General features: G+C 36.7%; 1 protein-coding gene across 1 annotated transcript in view; it reads right to left on the reverse strand.

Moving 5' to 3' along the window:
* Nucleotides 1-8,534, reverse strand: part of LOC113057766 (platelet-derived growth factor C-like) — a 50,256-nt gene extending 41,722 nt beyond the window's left edge. Inside the window, exon 1 of the mRNA XM_026225277.1 lies at nt 7,773-8,534. Coding sequence (XP_026081062.1) covers nt 7,773-7,926 — 154 coding nt within the window. The 5' untranslated portion in view covers nt 7,927-8,534. The remainder of the gene's footprint in view (nt 1-7,772) is intronic.
* Nucleotides 8,535-15,492: the final 6,958 nt, after the last annotated feature.

Consider the following 15,492-nt stretch of genomic DNA (forward strand, 5'->3'; position numbering starts at 1 on the left):
CATTAAGAGCTGGGGGGTGAAAACTTTTGAACACGATGAAGATGGCCAAATTTTTCTTATTTTGTTGAAATATATTTTTTTTCCATTTAGTTCTGCCCTTCGTAAGCAACAGAGGATACTTGTATGTTTCCCGGTACACAAATTAAGTACAATTTACCTTGATCTTCAAATTCCAAAAGTTTTCACCCCCCAGCTCTTAATGCATTTTGTTTCCTTCTGGAACATCAGTGAATGTTTGAATCTTTTTAAATAGTTGTGTTTGAGTCCCTCAAATGTCCTCAGTCTGAAAAGATGTATCTCAAAATCATACAGTCACTGCTGGAAAGGGTTCAAATATGCAAAGATGCTGGAAAACTGAAGATTCCGCAGGACCTTAAATATTTTTCTGAAGAACGCTGCTCAGTTTAACTGTTCAGAACAAACAAGGGACTCATGCACAACCATCACAAAACAGAAAGACAGTCGTGGATCATCAGGTAACAGAACACAGTATTAAGAACCAAGGGTTCCCAAACTTTTGAGTGGGGTTATTTTAATAATTTCAGCAGTTTTTTTGTCTTGTGGACTAAATGTTAATATCTTTTATGTAAAATATCCTACTCAGGACAGTACTAAATAAAAAATAACATGCATTTAGTATGATCTCTCTTATTTTTTGAAAATTACTCATATTTTCACAGATTCTGCAAGGGGTGCCCAAACTTTCGATCCCCACTGTATATATATATATATTTTATAATACAATTTAAAATAAATGCTGTCTATTTTAATACACCTAACCCTGTGATAGCAAAAGCATGTCACCTCATCCCTCAGAAATAATTGTAATATGCTAATTTAGTGTAAACTTCCTGTCTGGAGAAAAAACAACAACTAGATTCAGATTAAAAACAGGAAACCTATTTGCGGTTATGCACATTTGACTGTAGCCATAACTCTACATTATTGTATTTGTTGTCAGTGCAGTTTGAGATATACTGCTTTTGAAAGTTAAATCTGGGCTTAGCATTATAAGTAGACTTGCCTGGGGCCAAGGCGGCATTAAGAACTCCTAGACGTTATTTCTTATCACTGCATAAATCATCAAAAATGAGAGGCAAGCAGACAGGAGGAAGCAGCTATGTACCACAATTACAGTCTTTAAAATCTGACTCCTATTTTTCAGCCTTAAAATTGAAGGACTGAACTAAATGTCTCCTATCTGTAATTAGATAAATATTTAATAAAACAGTTTTACTCTCTGGTAGAGCACAGCATTAGCAACACTCAAGTCATAGGTTCGTTTCTCAGGGAATTCACAAACTTCAAATTTAAAGCACCTTAAATTGTTTTACATGCAAGCATCTGCCAAGTTAGGTCTGATTCTAAGGGCAAAGCAGTGCCCTTTCTCCTCAGTGAAGAAGAGATCTTCACCATTTCAGTGCACAAGCAATGGATTTCTTGACCTCATTTTTAACTGAAACAAGAGAACATATAATTCATAGGATAATGGATATTAGATTGATGATGGCACAGGTGTAGCCAGCACAGAAGACAGAAAGGCCATAAAATTACAGGAAAAAAAAAAAAACCAACAAAGCTATGACCCATTTCTACAGAGGAACTACATGGCCCTGCTGCTAAACCTTTTTATTGTAGCACTGTTTGGGTTAGGAATGTACACGCTCTGTCCATCAATACAAACATCAGACAAGCATTGACTTGCTTACTAGCCAAATCTGTCGCACTGCCTTTCAAGTGTGCTGACAGCAAGAACATTGACACCTCAACTGTGCAATCTTCTATTTTAGGCCGGTTACAAAGAAGTCTTCACTTTTAACAAACTGCATAGTACTGAATAAATATTCTCTTCTGCTTTCCAGAGCTTTCCTCCTTAAGTCTTAAAGGTTTCAGTGAAAAAGCATGCTCCCCATTGAGATTTTGAAACTGGGGAATTGGCAGGGTACAGCGTGTCGACTGACAGCAAACTCCAGTGCCTACAGTATTACAGCCAGAAGGGCTTGGTGAAAAAGGACTGGGGTAAACTTTTACTTTAACAGGGAGTCATTTGTTTTAGGTGTGTGTGTGTGTTTGAGTTACCAAAAAGCTTGTTTTCTATTCATTAGACTACTGGGTATTGAAAATCCTTTTAGTTTAGGCTACCCACAGTGTATGCACAATCCACAATCGTAAAATAAACTTGAAATGCTATGGAAACTACTTAGCACAACAGGCTGGTAATGTAGAGCTTTGCCAAGCAAGAACACTGCCAGCTGTCACACAGTCTCCGAGTTCTGGGAACCACCTTCCTCCGAAGCTTTTACAACAAAGGTAATTCCTACAGTATGTTGCTCTCCTTTGAGGAATGGATTGAGCAAGTGGCTTCAAATTCAAAAGTCATCAATTTCTCCACAAGTCAAAAGTAACAATTTAACAGTTTTTGCCCATGCTATGCAAGTAAAAACATCATTTAAATTATTAAAATATAAACATTCTAAATATTATTAAAAACTGCAATAGTATCTCGATGATACTACATTAACACTGTGTGAGGGTGAGTAAATAACATCAGAAATTTCATTTCTGGGCTATCTATCCCTTTAACCTGCATGATGTTCATGAAATACCATGAAAAATGCATGTTAATAACTAGATTTAAACTCTTAACTGCATAGTGAAGTGTTGATGGTGAGTTACACACCCACCACTTAACTGTCGGATATGTGTGGCGCACTGCATTTCCCAGTTAGCTGGTGCACCACATTAACCCCATTCCTAACAGAGTAATCCAGTAATGCAGAGCCTCGCGAGGCATTCGGTTAATATCGAGGCAGACTCTCACACGTCTCTGCCTGAGATGTCAGAGGGGTTACAATGGATTAATAGCGGATAATCTGGCACCATTAGAAAACTCCAGCTGCTTTCTGAAGCCACTCCACTGCTGTTGAACTGGCTTTATGGACACAACTAATGATGGGAACAGCTAAATGACCATGGTGCAAGTGTAGATTTGTCATTATTAGGGTAGGACAATGTTGCAACAAGGGTTAATGAACAACTCCTCACCAGTTTAGTGTCTGGGTTCTGAATGATTCTTTGCTTCAATGTCATCTAGTTAATGCTGATAATATTCAAAATTTGATGTCAATTACATGGCTATACATCATTTCACACTCAAGTCTAAAACAGTGGCTTTCAAATCCTAGGTCACGACCTTCGTGACTTAAAAAGTAGGTCGCCAGGGTGATTTAAGGAAAATGTATTCATGTATATATCACAGATAAGAAGGAAATGGGAACCCACAAACTTAACTTTAGTAACAAAATAAACAAACAACAAAACAAAAGTAAGCAGCAGCTGCCACCTCACTGCAGGTATTTGTGTTTGCTGTGTTTTTGCAGCATTGAACACTGTAGCCAATCACAGACATATATGTTTATTTCTGGAATGCAGTTGCCAGAGGCATTTCAGTTAGTTACAATGCACCCACAACTCCAAACACCAGAGTTTTTGTTCAGTCCTGAGTTCTGGCAGCTCGCAAAAATTATAATGAACAGCGTTTAGACGCAATGTAAATAAGACATTAATGGTTGCACTTTATTTTACAGTACATTTACATCATTTACTTACATGTACTTATAGTGTACTTACAGTGTATTTATCTAAGAAAGTTCTGGTAATACAAGGTAACTACATGGGGTAGGGTTTGGTTTAGGGGTAGGTTCAGGGTTAGCAGGGCCGCGGGAAGTGATTTTGAACAGGGGGTGCTGTGAATTTTTTTTTATTTTTTTTTTGACAAAAAACCTATGAGCCTATAGGCCTATTTAAAATACATTTTAAAAATTAATACATTGAGATTTACCACTTTATTGTCATATACACTTCAGTGCACAGCCAGCCAGGGTCTGAAACACACAGAGATCAGTTCTCAGATATGCGCAATGCGTTATTAATCTGAAGCAGAAGCAGAATCAGAAATAATAGTTTAATAATCGAAAGAAAACGAAATAATTACTTTCATTACAATTTCAGATAGCCTATACATACATGCAACATATTTAGATACAACAAATAATATTACAACAAAATATAATATTAATCAAACTTCACAATAACGCTAAAACAATGCAATCGATTTGGTCAGCTGGCTTGAGTCACTGCACGTTTATGTCACGTTTATGTCACACGCAACTCTATTAACTCCAAAATCTTTTTACGCACACCACAAGGAAATAATCTCTGACTATTTAAGCAATTTGTTTATTGAACAGTTCTCCACATCCATTACGCAAAGAACACAGGCACAGTATAAAGCTTTCTGTCTCCATCTCCAACCTTTTTACACAAACCACAAGGAAATAATCTCAGACTATTTAAACGTTATTTAACAGTTCTCCACAACCATTACGCAAAGAACACACGAACGAAATAATACTCTCCATCTCCATCCCCACCACCTTACAAAAATACTATAGTGTACTACTTAAATTGCTTGGCTAGTCAAAGCTGATCCCACATTTGTTGCCAAAAAAATAAATGTTACAAGCGCGGCAGCACCATACTCTTACCTGAGCTACATGCAGGCGGGGTGCCCTGGTTACAGGTGTCCAAATGTCGAGGTGCGCTGTATTATATAAAGATGGATGTATTCTGCATGGAACGAGCGGGAAACCTCGTTACTCGGCGACCAAACCTGCCTGCCTGACGTTGACAACGTAACTTCCGAACCTGTGTTGATTAGGCCTCAAAATATGAAATTAAAATCCAAAATATACGTAATAGCCCACGTGTTTCAAAATCATTTTCTAAAATATTCATAAGGAATTTATAAATTGTGCAAAATATTTTAATAGGCATACATTTTTTTTATCTCCCTCTCGTCACTAGGGGGTGCTGCAGCACCCCCAGCACCCCCGCTTCCCGCGGCCATGAGGGTTAGTACCTAGTTATTACATACAGGGTAGTTATTGTAATTACTATAATAACTACATAGTAAGTACATGTGGAACAGGACTGTAAAATAAAGTGCGACCACATTAATTGTGCAGTGTAGAGAGCTTCATTGATTATAATGGAATTTTCTGAGATTGCAATGGTCGGAATTTAGTGATAGCTTTTCTCAGCAATCATTAAGGAAGTGCCATCTTGGCTATATATAGTCCATTCAGAATTTGAATAAAAATTTTGCTTTTCATGCTCCTAGAGGACCAAGGTGGAGTATATACTGCAAAGGGTCGGCAGTGACAGCCGCATTTAAATGGGTGATTCTCTCTCGAAATCGCAATGACTGAAAAATTGATAATCATAACAATGGACTGGACAGAATATGATGTGTCAAAATAGATGTGCATGAAGGCTAAAGCACCCTCACTAATATCAGAAGCAGAGATAGCGATCTCTTGATCAATCTATCTATCTGTCTCTCTGTAGTATGTGTGCACAGGTTGCATCATATTAAAAATATAAAAAAAATAGGTTCACTCTTCAGAAAGTTTGAAAACCACTGGTATAAAATAATGGCAAACATTATGCATAAGCTTTTTCAGAAGTTAGAATATGAAAATAAATTGGGATTTTAAGAGGAGGAGACAACTATTCAGATCATGTTCTCTGATTCAAAGCTCCATAGTGCTTGAACAGGTGTAACTATAGGGCTGTTTATTTAACATGAAGGAACAGCTAATCAGTCAGATAACACACTAAAAATGTACACATTTAATTATGTCCTCTGACCTGACAAACCACATTAAGAGCTGTTCATATTGAATATGTGAAGAAAAAAAATTACTTAAAATGCTATCTAAAAAGGCAAGGTACTTAAAAAAAACAAGTCAGTGCAAATAACGTAAACTAGATTAAAACATTGTCTAAAAGAAAACAAAACCAATGAAAAAAAAATATAAGTTCAACATTCAATATTAAAATAAAATGTAAAAAAAGAAGAAGAAAAAAAAAACAATAATACAGATAATAATTCCAGAATATAACCTTCCTGAACGTAAGCCTAAAATCTATATTGGTTTCTAAAACCTTCAGCATGGTTACTTATAATGATTTAATGAATCAGCATTTCAAGGTAAAGTCACTGCAGACTTGCCATTTGAGCCACTAAGAAAGACATCGTTCACCACCCTTCATCAACTGAATACACCTATTCATATCAATTTGTATGAAAACCAAAATATAATTTTTTTTTTTTTCAGGTTAACCTTATTTGAGGTCAAGTATCTTTTTAATCTGACCTTAACCTCACACTGCAGCTGCTAAATAAAACCAGCCTCGGATCAGCGGTGAAGAACTGCCTCAATCAACACCAACCAGAGATGGCTGTGACAGAGCATCTACTGTTATGGCAATTAAAGATAGCCAGAGAACAAGACTCTCCGTTCAGAGACACTTGGCAGAGCACACTACCAATTCACCTCTATTCTTAAGCCATTGTGGAATAAAGGTGGTGTCATGGCCAAAGACCCCTATCAAATAGCAATCACAAGGGTCTTCCTTGGCTCACAACTCTGACCCGAGAGGACTAGACAAGCACTGCATCAGACGTGCCAATTCAATTAAGCCTGCCTTTATTAGACAAAGGTTTTTAGTCTTTTGGGACTCAATTTATACAGAAGTTACTTTAAAAAAAAATATGACATGGAACTAGAAGGATTTCAAGTTCATTGGCTTCCTAACAGAAAACAAATGATATTTTTCATATAAACATTGCTTTCCAGTAGACATGTTCTGCATGTTCCACAGTTTAGAGAAAGATTTATAACACAATGAAAGCTCTGATAGTGGGCCCAGAGAAGCAAGATGTTTCCACTCTGCTTCACCCCTGACACAGTAAGGGGCGCTCCCTCGCCTAAGTCAACACAAGTAGTAGTTTACATTTTGTTAATGGTGCGCAATGGGCGACAGTTTGCCTGTCCCCACCAACGCCTGCTTTACAACACTGAGCTTATATCTTCAGAGCTAAATGGAATTTTGTATAGTTTCCAAAGTTAAATGGAAACTTTTGCTTGATTTTATTTATCATTATGATTTTTTTTTTTAAGTTCACCTGTGAGTTTTGGTGGGAATCAGAGGAAAGCAAATTACATGGCCCCGGGGCACCTCAAGCTTCATGAATGGAGTCTTTCTGCGATCTGAGAGAGATCCCTTCCCAGGGGACCCGGTTACACAGAGATTTTTTTTCTCTTAAATACACATACAGATGTGCATTTCATAGACATGAAAGCCAAAGGTAACTTCAACTTTCTATCAAGCATACTGCTGTGTGAACCTCTTAAACTGTAGCCATTATGGCAAGCTGTATAATCATTTAATTCCTTTAAATCCTATTTCTGTTTCTGTTATCTATTCTACTAAATACTATTCCTTGCATTAATAATAAGTACTCTGATAGTCACTGATATATTTTTCTATTTCACCAATTATTTATTGGGTACTAGTGCTATTACTTATTTCAACAATGACTAGTATTCAATCAAGTAGTCACTTGGTTGGTCGTAGGTAGCCGTACTTATTCTTTGGTACTAACCATTCCCAATAGTTGCTAGTATGTCTTCCAGTGTCACTGGTACCTCACAGGAACTTGTAAAATAAATATGAGAGATAAACTTTTTTTTTATTTTTTATCTCACTAGTTACTTTTTGGACTTTACAACAAATTTATTACTTTGTTTTGAGGAATAAATGTTAAAAAGACTTGCCATTGCAGAGGTAAACTCAATGCATTTAGTTGCAAAGCGCCCCACAATCCAAGAGAAAAAGATCATGCATTGACTATTTAAACTTACCATTCTGCTGTTTAGTGCTGGCGTAGTGAATCTTACTGATGTGACTCGATTCCGCCACCGACTCATGCTGATGAAGAGACGATATAAGAGTCAAGAGAAGCAATGGAATCATTTGGATAAATGGTGGCTGTCGGTGCTTATAGGCACTTAGCATGTGTTGTTTCAATCACCATGCAGAAATATTGCTCGTGAGACGCGTATCCAACTTTGGACACATCTGTAAGAGGCACGCGTAAAGTAAAGTCCACATAATCCTGATCGGTCAGAGTTTCTACCGCGAAAACTTCTCTGTGGAAAGTTTCCCGAGGAGCATCTGCGCAAAGTTAAGCATTAATAGCAGTTAACTTTTAGTGTGCGCACACCTGTTCGCCTAAACACGAGTGTTCTGGAGGACAGTTGGAAACGTGCTGTAAATCAAGATTTGCTGAGACGCGCAACATGCATTTGTCTGTTTGCAATGTGTTCGACTTTCCCTTGCAAACACTGATAGTCCATTCGAGTAACCCAACACATAGCGAGCGTCTCTGGGCAAAATGGCACTTGTAGCGTTGCGCCTCCAACTTTCTGAAGGAAATGAATGTCTAGAGGTGGCTCCGAGGGTTTGGCGAGCGCAGGCGGCCGACTGGCGACACAACAGGTGCTGCACATAAAGTAAAAGTTCCCCGTGGAGGAAACTCCCCGGAGAGGCGGGGACCATTCACAAGCTGCTGATGGTGCTGCCGCTACAGTCGCTTGGAGTTAGAGACTATATTTCTCACATTTCCACTGCCACACAAGTGTGTGTGTGTGTGTGTGTGTGTGTGTGTGTGTGAGGGAGAGAGAGAGAGAGAGAGAGAGAGAGAGAGGCGAGGGAGAAAGAGAGCGAGCATACAGTATGTTTATGGGACAATAATGTGACGCTAGTTTCGTCTGTTAATCGATATAAAACAATGTTAATAAAAAAGAAAAAAATATATTTTCAAAATGACATAATGAACAGTTTTTTGATTTCTTAAATTAAATTAATTTATATAATTGTCTGCATTTCTATACACAGTGAATGTGTTAGCTATAGCCACAGTAGCTATGTGTATGTGTTTATATATTTGTGTGTGTAGAATACAGGCTTACAAAAAAAAAAAAAGATTAGACGACAGATTTTCTGTTAGGACAGAATATACAATGGTAAAGAACACATAACATTACATTTATATTTTTCCCTCAGGTTAGTTTTGGATCATTAATAACCCAAAACCCCTTTCAGGTCATCTCTACTGAACCGTCAGTCTCATTTACATCCATGCTTGTAGTTCTTTTTATTCGTGTTCTGAGCCAAATCCCTTCCAAAGTGAAAGGGATGTAGGAAATATCAGCAGAGTGTGCATGGATCCATCCACACTTTGGAAATCTACTGAAAATAGTAGACATTATGGAACTTTTGGCATACACATTTCAACTTACTTTGTTTTGGGACAAGCTTATTCTAATCTTGCATACTATTTAGTATGGATAGTGTGCACATTGGAATGCATTCTGTACAAAACAGCAAGCCTACTTCCCTATGTCTGAATATGTTGGAGACCACCGGTGCCAAGTACCATATAGAATATGGAACTATAGAAACTATAGGATTATAAAAACTAATAATAATTTGGAATTTCCTGTAAAAGTGTAAAAATTCACAGACACTGTATAATTTTTAGGGACTTGGAAGTTTTAGCTTGCCATCTTTTGTAATTTTTACTGTGTCGGCCAATTTAACTCTTCCTCTGCAAATGGTCTTGAAGATGCATTAATCATTAGTTCATGAATGCTTCACATGTTTATGGAATGGCTTCCTGAATGGGTGTGACCATTTGGAACAAGGCTTAACACTATTATTATCACAAGTTGTGGCCTGTGTCGGTTCGTATGTCTAAATCTTTTCATCATTTTGTTTGGCATTTCATCATTGTGAAGTCAGAACAATGCCTAAAGCATCTTAAGGGAACCGCTAAATACCTCTTAGTTTGTCAAATCAAAGCTGCAGACAGTGCACTTACTCCCCTTGTGTAAGTTATTTCCTTCTCCCTGCTCAAAGCATCAACCCATGAAGGTCTTTTCATGTGGTTAATCTCATCTCTCAGTTGTCAGTGTGTTCCTTATATGCCTGTTAGGTGTATATTTCTATGGAAGACTAAATAATCAGAGAAGGGCACACATTGAAGTGATTCTCCCAGAAAAATGATGCAATGGCAAAACAATTCAGTTTCAGCCCCAGACCACTACAGAAGCGGTGGGGGGGGGGGGGGGGGGGGGAGGGGGGTTTGGTGGAATCTGAGACCAGAAGTATGTGGAAGCTTAAGATCTCAATCTAGCTGACATGATCAGATTTCTAAGTTTGTTGTTTTATTGTTGCATTGTGTGCAACATGGACAGTAATATCAATTGGAGAGGTGAAAACTTTTCTATGTATATTTGCATTATACAGTACATAAACATGACAAATGCCTAATTTTGGGAGCATGGAAGGTAATATTTATGTTCTTTTTTTTGACAAATGCTTGTTTTGACAGGGATAGTTTTTTTTTAAGAGAAAATGGTACTGTACAAGACAAAACATGCCTGATGCTTTATTTTGGCAAATTATTATTATTATTATTATTATTATTATTATTATTATTATTTATTATTATTTTTATTTTTTTTGCTTTCTAGAAGTATTTGCCTTTAGGTATGCTGGAAATATTGCTTGTGGATCACTCAGTAGCAGAAAATGGAAAGGTGTAGTATGTGGTGCCACAAGACTGGAGGTCATGTGCAGACTATGGGAGAGTATCATATTCCAACCCAAAACCTGCAGCAGATGTCAGCACCTCTGCCAGAATTAATCTCTCCCTCTCTCTGTATGTGGGGGAGGGGTTTCAGTAAATTGCTATTTTGCCTTGTTTGAGATGCTACAGTGTCTTATGCTTTCATGGTGGTCCAGTGAGTCACACTGATATTGAATCTATATACAGTAAACAATGAAATTACAAACATGGCTATTTGAGGATGGGAGGAAAAGGTCACTGTGGTCACTGCCTGTCTGGCCAGTCACTGAGTTAGCATCCTGGCTGTAGCATTAGTGAAAACATATCTTTGTTTTGCAATGAGGTCATACAGGATATGACACTTTAGACTGTCCAGAACAGGAAATGCATCACCAGTGAGTGACATTATAATGATGTGCTGATGATTTTCATTCAAATTCAGTGCTATTTTTGCACTATTTATATACAAGTATAGTATTAAAAAATGCTTTTAGTTATAATTTATAATTTGAATAGTTTTTGTGACATTGTTATGTGCTTTTGTAATTTTCACTTGTTTTTTATTTCTCTTTCTCTTTATTTTTATTTTTGAGTTTTATTTTTAGTAATTTTAGCACTTTAAACTTGAATTTCATTTGAGTTAGTTATCAAGACAATATTTCGCATTTTTAAGTAATTTTCATTGAATATTATTATATTACATTTAATATTTTTAATAACTTTAGCTTACATTAACTACACTGACCAAAATCACTGATATTTGTCACGTTTAAGGTATTTTGGTTCGCAGTAATGATGTTAAGCAGCATACAGTAAAGACATGGTTGTCGTTATAAAATCATAAATATATTTTAAAAATCCTCGTGTTCATCATCTCATCCCTGTTTGTATGGTACTGAACATTTGTATCTGTTAAAGCTCCATTTAATTTGCCACGTGAGTAAATTCTCTCCTTGTAAATTGCTTAGTCTGTGATTTGGTCCTGTTCCAATGTGAGAAAAAGGCTATTAACCTGCTCACTTTGATTCATTTGGGTCTGTTCCAAGAGATATAAAAAGGGAAAGTACGAGTTAAAACAATTTCTCGCTAAGGTGCAATTACGACTTAACTGTCACACTCTGTACTTGACAAGACAGCTGAACTTGATAGATTTTTTCAGATAAAAATGTTGTAAAGCAAATGAGTGAGAGGTTATAGGAAGAGTCATTTCTCCGTGCACAGCTTTTTGGCAGGAGAAACAGTGTGTATCCATGAAATAGACATAGACAGGCGATATACAGATTTATTAATAGACTTCCTATCGTTTCTTGCAACTCTACGTCTAGACTAACTTCTTTACATTCATAATTTAGGCTTCTCCATTACACATCTTATGACAGTCCCTTTCTTACATGTCATTTATCACATCTAGTGACTAAATGTAAGTCCCAGTTATTCTCCATTAGGGTCTTCCTGATATTCTTTCAGACCCCTGGAATGCTTGCCAATCACCTGTTGAGAGCTACAAACCATTATATGGCAAAAATAAGTGTCTTTGAGAAAGCAAAGGGGTACCTTCACCCTATGAATGTTTTTATTTTCATTTTTAATGAGGAATGTGTCAGCACAAGGGTGTGTGTGAAGACTGATAGCGATGTTGAGTGTGCATGCCAGATATAATACCACATTCAATTTGCTAGAGCGTACAGACATATTTTTGGACCAATGCTACATTGTCCATCAGCTATGTGGCTTTTGGCCAAACAATGAACATTTTCTCAAAACAAGCCTCCCTTAATTCCTGGTCATTTATTGTCAGGGTTTTAATTTAACCGGTATTAATAAGTAATTTAGTTTATGTGCATGCATGATTAATATCTTCTGTTCTGCTACAATGAAAAGCAGATACTAAGGCGTCTATTGTCCTGACAAAGCTGATGAAGGAGGTATAGTATTGCGTATAATTCATATGAACAATGCTTGAGTCTTTGGACCTCAGCTGAATGCCAGAGTGCCCTGTGGAAATTTGTGAATGTCTGTGTTTTCATTCTTACTTAATCCAAATATCATTCGCCAAGGATCATTGAAGAATATCCGCATGGGACATAAATTTGTCTAAACTTTGCTTTTGGCTCACTTCTTAATGCTTGTGCTGTCTTTTGAGGAAGTAATAGAGTGTTTTACTTTGCTCATAGAGAACAAAAAATTATTTGGCCTCAGTTTGAGACTATACTTTATGGCTACATTCCACTAAAAACGGGTTCCTTCAACCTCTGTGTCCCAATGTGCTTAAAAATAAAGACATCCACACCTTGTGTCTGTTGGCTGGCACACTTGTTTTACTTTGCTTGTTTGTTTGAGTACTCTTGTTTAAGCTTACATGGGCACCATTCATTAGGAACAAGTACAGAGGGAGATATTTAAAAAATAAAATAAAATAAAATAACATAACAGAAATAGCATTAACCCTTGTGCTATGCTGAAACGTTATAATACTCTGTGTGAGCAAAGACAGTAAGCATTAGTACATTGCAATAACATAATTTTCGGGAAAAGGAAATTCTTAGTTCAAAATGGCCAAAACCTAACATGAGGGTTAAGCTTTTAATTATTAAGACATGCACAAATATACACTAATATTATTGTTGTACAGATTCATTCTTCTCTCTTTATCCCTCTTTGTTTATTTTTTATTTTTATTTATTTTATTTTATTTTTTGCATTTATTTCTTATTGGATTTGTCCTTGCATTCATTCTTTCTTGCATTTTTCTTTCTTGCATTCATCCTTTTTTGATTGCATACATATCATTCAATCAGTATTCTTTCTGTTTTTCTTCTTTCAGTTAAAGAAGCACAATTTCAAGCACCAGACAGACAAAACAAGAGAACGTTGCGTTTGATCATTTTCAGCAATACACTTCTGCTGAAACGGCAGAGCAAGTGTGATGGCCTTGCATTATATTCCAGTGCTGCTGTGGAAGCTGTGTGATTAATTCTGTTCTTGTACAGAGTTCTACTGCGCATGTTGCATGACAGGTGCACACACAAGGCTCCATCTTGGCAACCCTTTACCAATTCAAAAGGACAGCGGGAATAAAAAATATTTTCAGATTGTTAAAATTGAAAAAGATAAGAAAAACAGACGGCAATCGCCATCGTAATGAACAATATTCCAGCGATTCGCGCTGACTGAAGGAACATCGAGCAGAATGCGATATAAACGGCGACTGGTCATGAAGGCTTTTTAACGACCGATTGCACTGTCAGCGCTACTGGATCTGATTTGCGGAACAATAACCTTTATTATATTGAAATGGTGAGTGAAACTGCAGGTAATATCTAAAGAAGAGAGCGATCGAGTGTTTTAAATGTGTATGATGAATGGGGGGAGGTGCGACGCGCGCATATTCTGTCATTCTGTGTTGTTTCCCCCATCATCGTCATCCCAACCCCCTCGTCGTCATGGAGGATGCTCCTCTCCCCCATCTGCTGCCGTAACCTGCTTTATTGTCCATCAAGCCTGAATGCAACTTCAACTTGTTGCTCAAAGCATCCACAGGTCGTTGTTATAGCTTTATGCATTTGCATAAATATAAAATATAAGCATGTTAATGTGAGAATAGAGTGATGAGGTTTGCCAACATAGGCGTCAGGCTTTAATTATGTAATGTGGGCCTAACTATGATTTTATTATTAAATCAAAATGATAACCATAAGTGTGAAACATTTGTTTGTTCGTTTAAGTGGGTAATTGTATTGCTATGTCTATATTTTTGGGATTGTATTTATTAGGTGTCATTGTATATTTATTTATTTATTACTAATACGTTATATAGTTTAGCATTTTTTCCCATTATATTAGTATTATAAATTATTATTAAATTATAATACATTATTATAGAATTATTATTTTATTTGGATTTTCTATAATAATAAAAAAAAAGAAATAAAGAAAAAAATGAAGAATTGTTTCAATAGAATAAGGGTCAATTTTACCTAGATTTAGTCCATTGTGAAAATAAAGAAAAACATGTCTCTTTTTTCCTTAAATTATCTTCCATAGTAAAATATTATGATTCATTCATTGCATTTCTATACTTCATAATGTACTGTAGACCTGCAGTCAGTTTTTGTGTGTGCCTTTCTGAGTAAGAACATTAAACTCAAATTGCCATGACTGCTGAATCAGGGAAAAGAAAGGGAATGAGAGACATAAAGAGATTGAGATATATGGAAAGATCTGAAAGAGGAATAGAAGCATCTGGTGATAATAATGATGGAATGAGTGAGATATTGGAGGAGTGTGCATGAACGCTGGTCTGTTCCACTTAAGATGATGATCAATGCACTGGCGCAGGATCAGGCCTCCAGAGGTGGAGGGTGGAAGAGTCTAGACAGGGGAGTTTTCTGGCAGCGGTCCTCAGAGGGGAATTCCGTATGCTGATCTTTTCAATTGTTTCCACTCCTCTACATTTGGAACATTCATGGATGGTTGTGTAGTAGAGAGGACTGTACATTAGTCTAATAGTTTGACGTGTGGCATATTTCAAACTGCTGACATGTAGGTCTTACTATAGGCATAACTCTGTCTTTCTAAAGTAATTTCCTATAGTACATTTTTTTAATTAATTAATCCTGCTAATTTACTTATAATGCGCATGTAAGGATACCAAGAACATTTGTAACATAAATATCAGTAAAGCACTGTTTCAAAGGGCAACATTATTAGTTTTGGTAATAAATTCAATAATTTGTCCCATACCATTTGTGGAAACAATGTGCTTTTATAGTGTAGAAGCACATTGTCAGACCACCCACAGTGACAGACACCCATTACCATTTTTAAAGTGGTCACGGAAACAACAGAAGCATATTTGCAGAGCCAACAGACCATCAGTCTCAGAGACAGCCCAGCACAGTCTTGCCCTAACTATATGTCCTCTGAGAGAGGAAGACATAGACTTTCAT

The sequence above is a fragment of the Carassius auratus genome, chromosome 39 (genome assembly GCF_003368295.1).
Source record: "Carassius auratus strain Wakin chromosome 39, ASM336829v1, whole genome shotgun sequence".
NCBI classification, from domain to species: Eukaryota; Metazoa; Chordata; class Actinopteri; order Cypriniformes; family Cyprinidae; genus Carassius; species Carassius auratus.